The sequence below is a fragment of the Oncorhynchus keta genome, chromosome 32, assembly GCF_023373465.1.
Source record: "Oncorhynchus keta strain PuntledgeMale-10-30-2019 chromosome 32, Oket_V2, whole genome shotgun sequence".
NCBI lineage: Eukaryota > Metazoa > Chordata > Actinopteri > Salmoniformes > Salmonidae > Oncorhynchus > Oncorhynchus keta.
In genome coordinates, this window is record NC_068452.1 from 5133215 (window position 1) to 5146480 (window position 13266).

General features: G+C 42.5%; 1 protein-coding gene across 1 annotated transcript in view; it reads left to right on the forward strand.

Moving 5' to 3' along the window:
- The window catches only part of LOC118365708 (myomesin-2-like), a 22193-nt gene extending 8939 nt beyond the window's left edge, over positions 1-13254 (forward strand). Inside the window, exons 11-34 of the mRNA XM_052490438.1 lie at positions 289-488; positions 640-693; positions 2647-2821; positions 4834-4955; positions 5572-5759; positions 6017-6143; positions 6310-6485; positions 6734-6848; positions 7105-7264; positions 7358-7464; positions 7565-7609; positions 7727-7863; positions 8190-8334; positions 8608-8667; positions 9020-9087; positions 9590-9703; positions 9927-10014; positions 10139-10177; positions 10915-11020; positions 11265-11428; positions 11590-11626; positions 11847-11869; positions 11952-12007; positions 12197-13254. Coding sequence (XP_052346398.1) covers positions 289-488; positions 640-693; positions 2647-2821; positions 4834-4955; positions 5572-5759; positions 6017-6143; positions 6310-6485; positions 6734-6848; positions 7105-7264; positions 7358-7464; positions 7565-7609; positions 7727-7863; positions 8190-8334; positions 8608-8667; positions 9020-9087; positions 9590-9703; positions 9927-10014; positions 10139-10177; positions 10915-11020; positions 11265-11428; positions 11590-11626; positions 11847-11869; positions 11952-12007; positions 12197-12673 — 2983 coding nt within the window. The 3' untranslated portion in view covers positions 12674-13254. The remainder of the gene's footprint in view (positions 1-288; positions 489-639; positions 694-2646; positions 2822-4833; positions 4956-5571; positions 5760-6016; positions 6144-6309; positions 6486-6733; positions 6849-7104; positions 7265-7357; positions 7465-7564; positions 7610-7726; positions 7864-8189; positions 8335-8607; positions 8668-9019; positions 9088-9589; positions 9704-9926; positions 10015-10138; positions 10178-10914; positions 11021-11264; positions 11429-11589; positions 11627-11846; positions 11870-11951; positions 12008-12196) is intronic.
- The last annotated feature ends 12 nt before the right edge of the window (positions 13255-13266 follow it).

Here is a 13266-nt window from a genome sequence, read left to right on the forward strand (position 1 = left end):
AAAGGGTTGCCATTGAGAGTGTAAGACAGTGGAGTGATTGTGAGAAACTTCACGGTCACATGATGTTTCAGATCTAATCTGGTAGAGCAATTGATTTTGTGAAGCTACCGGATCTCACAGAGCCAAACAAAGACTTGTGACGAAGGCACGCAAATTAGATTTCTAGAGAAATGACTGATGGAACTACAAACATCTGCAGTATCATTGTTGATGTCCATTCAGACCAAGCACTTCCACATGTCAATACAGTCGATGGTTTATGATGTAATTCCTCCTCCTCCTGTACAGACGTGAGTCTGGTAGTGCTACCTGGTCCCAGTGTAACGACGCCTCAGTGCGGATCTGTAAGTACCCCGTGCACGGCCTGAGCGTGGGTCACGCCTACCACTTCCGGGTCAGGGCTGTCAACAGTGCCGGGATCAGCAGACCGTCCCGCGAGTCTGACAAGGTGACTGCCCTGGACCCAGCTGAGCGAGAGAGACTGCAAGGTACATAACCACACACAGACTCATGATGTCTACTTGAGAGTGCATACTCTCATGGACATCTTTTGTATTTATGTTTTTGGGTGAAATATCAGACAGCAGATGTACCTTTGTGTCACACATGACCTTTCTGGTTTGTCCTCTGTTGAAACAGTGATTAAACTGGATGGGAAACATGAAGTAGTGATTAAAGAGGATGACCTGGAAGGTAGAGTATGCCAACAATGGTAACGGACAAAAATATTGTGTTGAGTCTGTTCTATTCCTCTCCTCTATTAAACAAAAACACTGGGTAACAAATGAACCTTCCACTCAGCGTTGAAATCAACATATCCACAACATTTCCCTAACTGACCAATATCCATCAAAGCAAATACCTGTTGAATATATCGTGTCGGCAAAAGCCCTTACAATATACAATACTATACACATGAATGTATGTACACATAAATACTTGTGTTCTCAGTACCTTAAAAGAGAAGTTGAAGGATTTCTCTCCTAATTGTCTCGTCCTTATTAATCAATAAACCCTGGCGCTTCATGCTCACCTTCTGCTTTTAGATTGGACTTTGGCATTGCCATCGTAACAACTCTTAATGATAGTAGTCATAATAATATCAAAACTTCATAAGAAGAATGAATAAAAACAACTTTTCTAAGCAACTTCATTGACACCACTGGACTAACGGTGAGACGAGCACCATAATAAATAGGCAACTAACCAGCCAGCTCTTTAAACTTAGATTTAACATGGGTAGATTATAACTTATATCCTTCATTTTTTCGTATCCAAACGTCATGCTTTGCGTTGTATAACTTTTAACCCATCATTTAACTCTTGACGCAAACATTGTAACTAAAACGATCTAAACTAACCCCAAATGTAATTCCATAATACTAAATGAACCCCAAATGTACTTTAAAGTTAGATCTAATCAAATAATAAGTGTTATGAAGTATTGTTCAATGCCATCCAATCCCAACATAGGTTACATTACATTGCCGGGGGAGCCTACAGATGCGCATGCCTCAGAGATATTCAAATCATATATCGTGCTGAGCTGGAAACCCCCCAGCCCTCGTGGACGGGCACCACTGTGGTACATCATTGAGAAGGTGTGTGGCTGCTCCTTTCTCCTTCCCATCTACAGCATGTAGATCTCTCAGTACAGTCTACTGTAGTAGATTAGACAGCCCATTTGATCTTTTCACAACTTTCAATCTGTCTAAAGTGCAGTAATATTTTTTGCAAAATGGCAGAAATAACAGCTGGCAGGTATGTTGCTAAAGGCATTTTTTTCGAATGAGATTAGTGATTCAATGATGTTGTAGAAGGCTTTTACCTCTCATTTGCCTTCCCCGTCCCAAATATCCACTAGTCCGTGTCAGGCACTGGGGCTTGGCAGAGGATCAACACAGCAGTGAAACTGCAGTCCCCTCGCTACCCCATTTTCGATTTGGAAGCCGGGAAAAAGTATCAGTTCCGTGTGCATTCTGAGAACTTGTACGGGGCCAGCGAGGCCTCTAAGCCTACAGATCCCATCGAAAAGGTGGATGAGCATGGTAAGAGTGGGGTTTAGCACACACACAAACACAGGCAGGCACACACACACAGACGGGTACACACACACAGACGGGTACACACACATACACACACAAAATGTATGATACATGCATTAACAAACAGTGACAGTGAAGGAATCCTTCCAATTCTACTTTGACAAATGTTTCGTCCCCACAATATCCATGATTGATAATGGTACACTCTTGTCTGACACGAACTCCCGTCATGAAAGATGCATGACATCATGTATCACAACCGAAAATAATGTCATCCCTTGCTGAGGGTAATGTTTTGTGGAATATAGTCCACACGTTTACAGAATGGTTATTGTGTCCATTGTTCTTTATATGTCTGTATCTCCTCATAACATTGCACCAAGATATCCCGCCAAATAAGGTATGTAAATGCATAATGAGAAATGCTTTATTTTTCCCGTCTTAAATGGTGTTTATAAATGATGACAATCATTTATTTGAAGATTTATAATGAAGATGCATGTTTTTCTCATTCCTAACCCCTTTACTCTGTTACTGTGCAGAAATGATACATCAATTCAATATCTCCAGTCCCCAATATGCATGTGTTTTGCCTGTGTAGGTGTTCCCTCCGCTCCTGGTCAGGTGGTTGCCACCAGGAACACCAAGTCCTCTGTGTTTGTGCAGTGGGACCCCCCCAAACACCCCAACCACCTCATTGGGTACTACATAGATGCCTCTTTGGTGGGATCCAAGGCCTGGGCCCCATGCAACCACAAGCCCTACAAGCACACCAGGTAGCCATTTAAACATAGATGTTTGTCTAATAGTTATCTATTCAAGCTATGGCAGTGATTTAATATTATATATGTTATTAAAGGAGATGGGACAGTGAATGTAGTGTGACAGGCCTCTGGCTTGAGAATAATACAGAAATCAAATCTTTGCAAACGAGACACTGATTTGGCAAAATCCTGACACCTACAGTGCCTTCAGAAAGTATTCAGACCCCTCGACTTTTTCCACATTTTGTTACGTTACAGCCTTATTCTAAAATGTGTTAAATAAAAACAAATCCTCAGCAATTTACACACAATACCCCATAATGACAAAGCAAAAACAGTTTTTTAGAAATTTTAGCAAATGTATTAAAATCGTATTTACATAAGTATTCAGACCGTTTTGCTATCAGACTGGAAGTTTAAATCAAATTAAATGTATTTATATAGCCCTTCTTACATCAGCTGATATCTCAAAGTGCTGTACAGAAACCCAGCCTAAAACCGCAAACAGCAAGCAATCCAAGTGTAGAAGCACGGTGGCTAGGAAAAACTCCCTAGAAAGGCCAAAACCTAGGAAGAAACCTAGAGAGGAACCAGGCTATGAGGGGTGGCCAGTCCTCTTCTGGCTGTGCCGGGTGGAGATTATAACAGAACATGGCCGAGATGTTCAAATGTTCATAAATGACCAGCATGGTAAAATAATAATAATCACAGTAGTTGTCGAGGGTGCAACAGGTCAGCACCTCAGGAGTAAATGTCAGACGGCTTTTCATAGCCGATCATTGAGAGTATCTCTACCGCTCCTGCTGTCTCTAGAGAGTTGAAAACAGCAGGTCTGGGACAGGTAGCATTTCCGGTGAACAGGTCAGAGTTCCATAGCCACAGGCGGAACAGTTGAAACTGGAGCAGCAGCACGGACAGATGGACTGGGGACAGCAAGGAGTCACCATGCCAGGTAGTCCTGAGGCATGGTCCTAGAGCTCAGGTCCTCCAAGAGAAAGAAATAAAAAATTAGAAAGAGCATACTTAAATTCACACAGGACACCGGATAAGACATGAGAAATACTCCAGATATAACAGACTGACCCTAGCCCTCCGACAATTGAGCTCATGTCCATCCTGTTTCCATTGATCATCCTTGATGTTTCTACAACTTGATTGGAGTCCACCTGTGGTAAATTCAATTGTTTGGACATGATTTGGAAAAGGCACACAACTGTCTATGAAAGGTTCCACAGTTGACAGTGCATGTCACCGCAAAAACCAAGCCATGAGGTTAAAGAAATTGTCTGTAGAGCTATGAGACAGAATTGTGTCGAGGCACAGATCGGGGGAAGTGTACCAGAACATTTCTGCAGCATTGAAGATCCCCAGAATATAGTGCCCTCCATCATTCTTAAATGGAAGAAGTTTGGAACCACCAAGACTCTTCCTAAAGCTGGCCAAACTGAGCAATCGGGCGAGAAGGGCCTTGGTCAGGGAGGTGACCAAGAGCCAGATGGCTAGGAGGCCAGCATCCCAGTGTCGCCTCTTACCTGTTGACGTTGAGGCTGGTGTTTTGCGGGTACTATTTAATGAAGCTGCCAGTTGAGGACTTGTGAGGAGTCTTTTTCTCAAACTAGACACTAATGTAGTTGTCCTTTTGCTCAGTTGTGCCCCGGGGCCTCCCACTCCTATTTCTATTCTGATTAGAGCCAGTTTGCGCTGTTCTGTGTAGGGAGTAGTACACAGCGTTGTACAAGATCTTCAGTTTCTTGGCAATTTCTCTCATGGAATAGCCTTCATTTAGAAAAAGTACTTTGTTTCTGGCCATTTTGAGCCTGTAATCGAACCTACAAATGCTGATGCTCCAGATACTCAAGTAGTCTAAAGAAGGCCAAAGAATGTGCTTTTCTTTCAAAAACAAGGACATTTCTAAGTGACCCCAAACTTTTGATCGATTGTGTATATTGTCCAGGTCTTAGAGTCGGCAATTCTACCTTAAATTCAAGACGTATAGATGATCATGTTTAATTTCCCTGTTTTAGGTTTGTGGTCCATGGACTGACCCCGGGGGATACCTATGTGTTCCGTGTCCAGGCTGTCAACATCTATGGCCTCAGTGATGAGTCCCAGGAGTCTACTCCTATTGCTGTGGAGCCCGCCCTCAGTGAGTATCAATAGAATATTGCCATATGAGAAATGCAGAATTGCCATCAGTTAATACAATATTTAAAAAGTGAATACAATTTTTACACCAACAGTTGTCACATACAGTGCTTTACAGTAACCTTAACTAGACCCCCAAAGAGCAAGCTCTATTGCCTTACTATCAATACTTGACTTTGACTATTTTCCTTTGTACAATGCCTAATATGAAGGATTTTATTATTTCATCTAGAGAGGTGAGTGGAGTATGGTATGTATTGAGTTGTTCTGTTATCTAGGGGTGTTTTTAATGCACAGTGTTGCTCCTGAACAGGTTCACCACCAGACTTATTCACTGTCCCTTCCCCCAACTTTTGCTGTATCTGTGCTCTGAACTCTTGTCAGAGTATCACAGTATTATCGTGTTTCCTTTCAAATCACCCACCATACTGTACATGCAGTTTAACCACTATATATATCACTGTATAACAAAAAAACCCTCATGCAACTGTATGACAAATCCCATATTTAAAAAAGAAAATTCTAGGAATTTTCACATCAGTTTGAAATGAAAAAACGGGTCAATTTTACAAGATGGAAAGTAATCCTGAATTTACCTGTGTGACTCTGTGCCACAGCGACTCCCAGTGCACCTCATGGCATCACCATGCTGAGTTGTGACGGAGCCTCCATGATCATTGCCTGGAAGAGCCCCAAGCACTGCGGTGGCTCCAAGATCAACGCCTATTATGTCGACAAGCGTGATGCAGACACCCTGGCCTGGAAGGAGGTCAACTCTGCCCCTACCAAGACCAAGACCTACACGGTACGTCACATGGTATCAGAAGTGGCATCTGATTAGGATAAATAGGTTTGCTTCTTCATACATAATGGTTTAATAACTGCAGTGTTGATAGTGTGAATGGTATGTACTCTTCCCTCTGCATCCAAATGATAGATTAGAGCTGTAATAAAACACTGCCGTTCAAAACCAATAGCAAATATGTAGCTACTTGTAGCAACACTGTTGAAAATATTGGATATGTTTGGGTCCCTGTCGCAATATTGTCCCCTTCTCTTCAGGTCGACGGTCTGACGGAGGGAACCTTCTACGAGTTTAAGGTCCAGGCTGGGAACCTGGCAGGTGTGGGCGTGCCCTCTGCTCCCAGCACACCTCTGAAGTGTGAGGCCTGGACTACCACAGTACCTGGTAAAGTAACCATCTTATCATGAGTATTTTTTTAAATCATTAGTATTGTGGTACTGTATAATATCCCTGTTACTTATTTAATTTGAAATTAAGTTATTTTAATTTGAATGTTCCAGCTATGGGCAGTGAGATTGTGCAAGGTTACTGTTTGACCTTTGACCTTTAGGTCCAGCCTATGACCTGGCCCTCAGAGAGGTCAGAGGTGACTCCCTGGTCATCCTGTGGAAGGCCCCTGTCTACACCGGCGCCAGTGCTGTCACTGGATACATCGTGGAGATGGCCAAGAAGGGCCATCACTACCACCCCCTGAATGAAGAGGCTATTGGCCACTGTTACCTGCAGGTAAACAGGCAGCTACAGCATGTAGACCTGCAGACATGATGATTCACATCATCTCTGCAGAGTTTGTATATTGAATCTTAACTTGTAATATGTGTGCGTAAAACTAAAAAAATGTAGCTTGAATCATGTTTGGATATAGATATGTTCATTAAATGTCATTGTTGTGCTCTTGTAACTCAAGTTAGGATTCAGTCTACAATGAACGATGTAATGTTTAATGGATGAGATGATTCGTTGGCGCTGTATAGGTGACTGGTCTGGAGGCAGGAGCAGAGTATACGTTCAAAGTGAAGGCTGCCAACGCTGAGGGAGTAGGAAAGGCCTCCCAGGCATCTGAGCCAGTGGTGGCCAAGGCTCTGCCAGGTAATAACACTTATATGACAGCTATATGACAACTGTATGACATTTACTGTGTGACAACTTCAGTCTGATATAGCCTGTTGGATTTGTGTTTGAACGGTTTTGGTATAGGAACATATGACACACACACATCCATTGGTTTTGAGCAGTATTTTCATTAGCTTTTGGTTTGATCAGTTTTGCTGATGCATATTATGTACATTTCCTCTCCACCACTCAGCAATAAAGGTTATTATTTTGTTTGTTTTCATGTGTTAAGGCACCCAGGAGATCCAGTGTGGAGTGGATGAGGACACTGGTGATATTTTCCTGTCATTCGAGGCCTGTGAGATTTCTGAGACCTCCAACTTTGCTTGGTCTAAGAACTACAAAGAAATCAGTGACTGTCCAAGAGTCGCCATAGAAACTAAGGGCAAACAGTAAGTGTTTTTTTTTGTTGTCTTTATTGACCATACAACCATACTAAATATTTTTGTCAACATAATTTGTCTCGACATTTTTCTTTTTTCCAGCTCTAAGCTGACTTTCGTCAACCCAGATGTGAGTGATTTGGGTGCCTTCTCTGTGGTTGTGACTGACACTGATGGAGTTTCTGCCAGCCACACCGTGACAGAGGATGGTAGGTTTGGATACGCCCCTAGACTCAGATTTAAAAATATAGATATGTTTCTTGTCAAAGTTTATACCGATATTCTTCATTCTTGAATTTTATCTTGCAGCCCTGAACACCATGCTGGAACTCAGCTACAACATCAGACATCCAAGTGAGTATTATCTTTCTATCTTTGTCAGGGGTGAAGCGTCACATAGGAATCGTCTCACAATACCACAACAAGTATCCCTTGAGAATTTATCTTTTCTTTGTTGGTTTCTTCGTCCAGTTGTCCCACTGAAGCACCAACTGAACTATGAGATTCTAGAGAAGGGCCACGTGCGTTTCTGGCTGCAGTGCCTCAAGATGTCACCCGCCGTCACCTATAGGTTCATTGTCAACGACCAGGAGGTCACCAGCAGTGATGTAGGTGCCAAACCGACAACCTCAAACATTGCTCTTTAATCAAGGATAAGGAAGGTGTGCTATATGGCACAGTTAACAAAGCAACAGAAAAAAACATTCAAAAATGCATGTAAACATGATGCCTTTTCCTGTACTCTGAATTTCACTGATGAATATAATATAATCAATAGTGTTTTATTCATCCCACCGGGGGCAATTATGCAGTGTGAATATACATAACAAATAACATGAGACATAATCTCATGAAACATATAAACAGTGAAACATAAAGGTATTAGGAAACATGCCTGATGTAATGATGGTATGTGTTTTTGTATGTGCCACAGAGCCACAAGATCAGCCATGATGTGAACACCGGGGTGATCCAGATGACTGTGGATCACTTCTCCAAGGCCAGCGAGGCCACCTACACCGTCCAGATCCACGACGGCAGAGCCAAGAACCAGAGCTCTCTGGTCCTGGTGGGAGACGGTGAGAGGGGATGTAATATACAGTACAGTCAGACCTGGGTTCAATAATGATTTCAAATACTTTATCTGGGCTTGATTCAGTTTCCTGGCGCAATAGAACCAATAGAATAGTCAATAAAAACCACAAACTCTGCCCATCTTGCAATCCAGGTAAACTAAAGCAAACACTAAAATGATTTGATAGATTTTACTTCTTTACTATAAGGCTATGGTGCTAGAGTGTAAGAGGTTGGGTATTAGGTTAAGTACTGACATTGTTGTGTTCTATTCTCAGTGTTCAAGGCTGTCTTGAAGAAGGCTGAGTTCCAGAGGTCAGAGCACATCAGGAAACAAGGTATTCTATCCTAGTACACAGATGATTGATGGCACATATTTGATCGATTTAGTATGAAAGTTTATGTGTAATTTGTCAACAAGAAAGTGAAGACTTTGTTGTCTTGATATCATACATTAGTAATCAGCTGGTCTGTTAGTTTGATTTTCAACATTTCAGACTGCGCTGTAGATAACGCTTGTACTGGTCCCGTGTGGTTCAGTTGGTAGAGAAGGGTGCTTGCAACGCCAGGGTTGTTGGTTTGATTCCTACGCGGGACCCGTATGAAAATTGTGTGCCAAATTACGTAAATGTACAAATGTACTGTATATTGTGATAATTGTTTTGATGTAATATTTCTTATCATGTTTAGGTCCCCACTTTGCTGAGTACCTTTCCTACCATGTGGATGACGACTGTACTGTTCTGCTCGTCTGCAAGGTTACAAACATGTTTTCTAGGACCTGTTATTGTGGTTACAGATATCAATTTACTTCAGGTTGAAACTGTGTACACATTTGTAATCATTGGGGCTTTGCAGTTTACCCATTAAATTGTTGGGAGCATATATACTTTTTGGGACTTCGTTGGGATATAGTTTACTCTCTGTTAGTCAGCACCTCTACAAACATGTTTGGGTGTGCTTCAGCTCATGCTCTTCTACTAGGCTCTGCAGTGATTTAAAAGTTGCAGGACAGATTGTATTCTGTATGTGTTTAACATTTAACATTTAAGTCATTTAGCAGACGCTCTTATCCAGAGCGACTTACAAATTGGTGCATTCACCTTATGACATCCAGTAGAACAGTCACTTTACAATAGTGCATCTAAATCTTAAAGGGGGGTGAGAAGGATTACTTATCCTATCCTAGGTATTCCTTAAAGAGGTGGGGTTTCAGGTGTCTCCGGAAGGTGGTGATTGACTCCGCTGTTTGTGTCTCAGGTTGCCAATGTGAAGAAAGAGACTGTGTTCCACTGGTTCAAGGATGAGGAGGAGATTATTCTGGCGACCCCTCCTAACGTGATGTCTGGATCCGTTGCTCTCCCCATCTCCTTGGTAACTACTGCTGTGAACCTTGAAAGCAATGACTGCACAAGGAATACAACTGCTCAAGGGAACTCTGTTTTTTGCAGACATTTTCTTAAATGAATATTGACCCTATTTTTCAATTTCCCACAGTATCGTTTTTTTGTTCCGAGATCACGATACTATCTAAAATATTGCAAGATTTTTCTGAATTGATCATATAATCTCAGTAAATAGTACCTTTTTTCTTCAGTTCTCCAGGAAAGACCAGGGCCATTACGAAGCTAAACTCAGTGATGACAGAGGGAAAGACACTTCTGTCTTTGACATTTCTGGCCAAGGTAAACTCCTGCTTCAGGATCTCCACTATCTATAATCTGATTATTGATAAAATATAATTTCCTTTATCAGGACATATTGAAAATTAATTCCTCTTTCTACAAATATTCTGTTTTTGATTTGCAGTATTTGATGATATTATCAACGCCATTGCCCACATTGCTGGTAAGTACTTTGTATCAAAACACCTGCTGGGAAAAATATTGATGTTCTCCTTTGCATTGTTGTGGTTGTGAAGGTACTTAGTATTGCTGTGATGGCACTTAGCGTTGGTGTGGTTGTGAAGGTACTTCGTGTTGGTTGGATTGTGAAGATACTTAGTGTTGGTGTGGTTGTGAAGATACTTAGTGTTGGTGTGGTTGTGGAGGTAATTAGTGTTGGTGTGGTTGTGAAACTACTTAGTGTTGGTGTGGTTGTGAAGATACTTAGTGTTGGTGTGGTTGTGAAGATACTTAGCGTTGGTGTGGTTGTGAAGATACTTAGCGTTGGTGTGGTTGTGAAGGTACTTAGTGTTGGTGTGGTTGTGAAACTACTTAGTGTTGGTGTGGTTGTGAAGGTACTTAGTGTTAGTGTGGTTGTGAAACTACTTAGTGTTGGTGTGGTTGTGAAGATACTTAGTGTTGGTGTGGTTGTGAAGGTACTTAGTGTTAGTGTGGTTGTGAAGATACTTAGTGTTGGTGTGGTTGTGAAGATACTTAGCGTTGGTGTGGTTGTGAAGATACTTAGCGTTGGTGTGGTTGTGAAGGTACTTCGTGTTGGTGTGGTTGTGAAACTACTTAGTGTTGGTGTGGTTGTGAAACTACTTAGTGTTGGTGTGGTTGTGAAGGTACTTAGTGTTAGTGTGGTTGTGAAGGTACTTAGTGTTGGTGTGGTTGTGTCTCTGCCTCTCATTTTCCTCTCAGGGTCTTCTGCCTCTGAGCTGGTGCTTCAGTGTACCCCAGAAGGCATCAGGCTCCAGTGCTACATGAAGTACTACACAGAGGAGATCAGGACTGCCTGGTTGCACAAGTACGCACATCTCATCTGCATCACACTCAGCAAGGCCAGTTACACAGTATGCAGCCATTTTGGAGATGAGATTTGAAGGCATACTGTAACCTACGCCAATCAATGGATGTTTCTAGATACTCATTTTATTTATTTAAGTTTAGACTGTAGGGTAGATTTGTCTGTTGGTCTTACCTCAACGTAAAGTATCCATCCTTTAAATATCACTGTGGAAAGACGAATAAACCTGACCATGTCCGTTTAGGGATAGCAAGATCTCGTCGTCTGAGAAGATGAGGATCGCCGGCACAGCTGAGATGGCCTGGATGCAGATCAGGGAGCCATCAGAGAAGGAGAAGGGACACTACTCCATCCAGATTATGGATGCCACCAAGTCCCACACTCGCACATTCGACCTCTCCGGACAAGGTTAGCATTGCGAGAGAAATAATCCCAGCGGGTAAAACGATGTTACAATGTTGAAATCATGTCATTACATCCAGAAGTTTTGACCACTAGGATTGTTTTAAATTGCACTCAGCTTGTCTTTTGTAGACGATGTCTTATCATGTCAATTTGTCTTTTTGTAGCATATACCGATGCCTATGAGGAGTACCTGAGACTCAAGTAAGATACTTATTTCTGTGTTTTTCTTCTTATGGTTTTTAGTTCAAAGTTTTTTTTGTTTTTTTTTGCAAAATGCAACACATTAAATAACAATCAAAGAATGAAAAGTTCCACAGGTTTTATAAGTCATGAATTTGTCCTCATCGTATACACACTGCCAAATGTTTTGGTAATACACCAAGTCCTTGATTTATGACAATGTCGTTATTTTATCTTTCAGGGCTGCAGCCTTCGCTGAGAAGAGTGAGTGGACTATATTTACACAATACATATTATCCTAGTGATTACGTGACAACAAGCACTAATTGACTGTTCTAATCCTCAGACCGTGGTAGAGTGGTTGGTGGTCTGCCAGATGTGGTCACCATTATGGAGCAGAAGGTAGGATATATTATGCACTCTGAACAAACTTTATATCATGATGACATATGCTTGTATACGATTGTGATTGTATTGAAAATACGTGGTCTCTTGTAGAGAATTGCGTGCATATTCAAGATATCTTTCTCTCTGACCTCTATCTCTCTGACATCTGACCTCTCCTCTCCACCTCCCTCTGTCCAACTTCAGACCCTGAGCCTGACCTGCACAGTCTGGGGTGACCCCAGTCCAGAGGTCACCTGGTTCAAGAATGAAAATGAGGTAGTCTCCACTGAGCATGCCAAGATAACGTTTGAGGCCAATAAGTTTGCCAGCCTCACCATCACCGCCGTCACGCCGGAGGACTCCGGCAAGTACAGCATCAATGTACGGAACAAATATGGCGGGGAGTTCGTGGAGATCACCGTGAGCGTCTACAAGCACGGCGAGAGCCCCCCCGAGCCCAAAATGGGAGGGAGAGGAGCAACACCTGCACCCCTGGCCTCCAAGACCCCTGCCCAAACCCCTACCCCTGCTCAAACCCCCACCCCCCAGACTCCCACCCCATCCCTTAAGTCCCCCACCCCTTCCCTAAGGTCCCCCACCCCAACCGCCAAATCCCCAACCCCCCCTAGGCATGTTAAGTCGCCCAGCCCTGCCAGATCTCTCAAGTCACCAACCCCCTAGAAAGTAACCAGGGATATTGATGCCTGAGAAGGCTTGAAGCATTTTCTGCTACTGATTTATAGCATGAGTTGAGTGAAACCCGAAGCTGTTACATGAAGGTGTCCATTTTAGGTGTCATATGTCATATAGCTTGGTCACTGAGCTTTAACATGCAAAAATAAATGAACAGAGTAGATGTTAATCATAAGTGTTAATCATTTTTAAAAAGCTGCACCTTCCACTATACTGTACTATATAATGGAATGTCGGAAGACCTGGGATCAGCCTGCCTAAAGTGCCTGGTGGGCAGGGTTTATGCCAGGTGGTGCCAAGGGGGTGGAATTTTCCATTGCAACAGGCAAGCTCAATCAAGCACAGCTAAAGTATTTTGAAGTGAATTCAAATGGTATTTGAGCCCAGGTCTGAATGTCTGTGTCCATTTCTCTGTGGATGGTGAATAGATGTCAGAGAGTGCAGACGGAAAGACACACAGCCAGTGCCGTCCGCACTGCAGTCGCTATGCCAGAGAAGTTACGTTTGTCTGCACCATGTTGTGTTTCCCCCTTTGCTTTGTGTTAGAAATAAACCTCATTTATCACCTCTGTTGTCTTTTC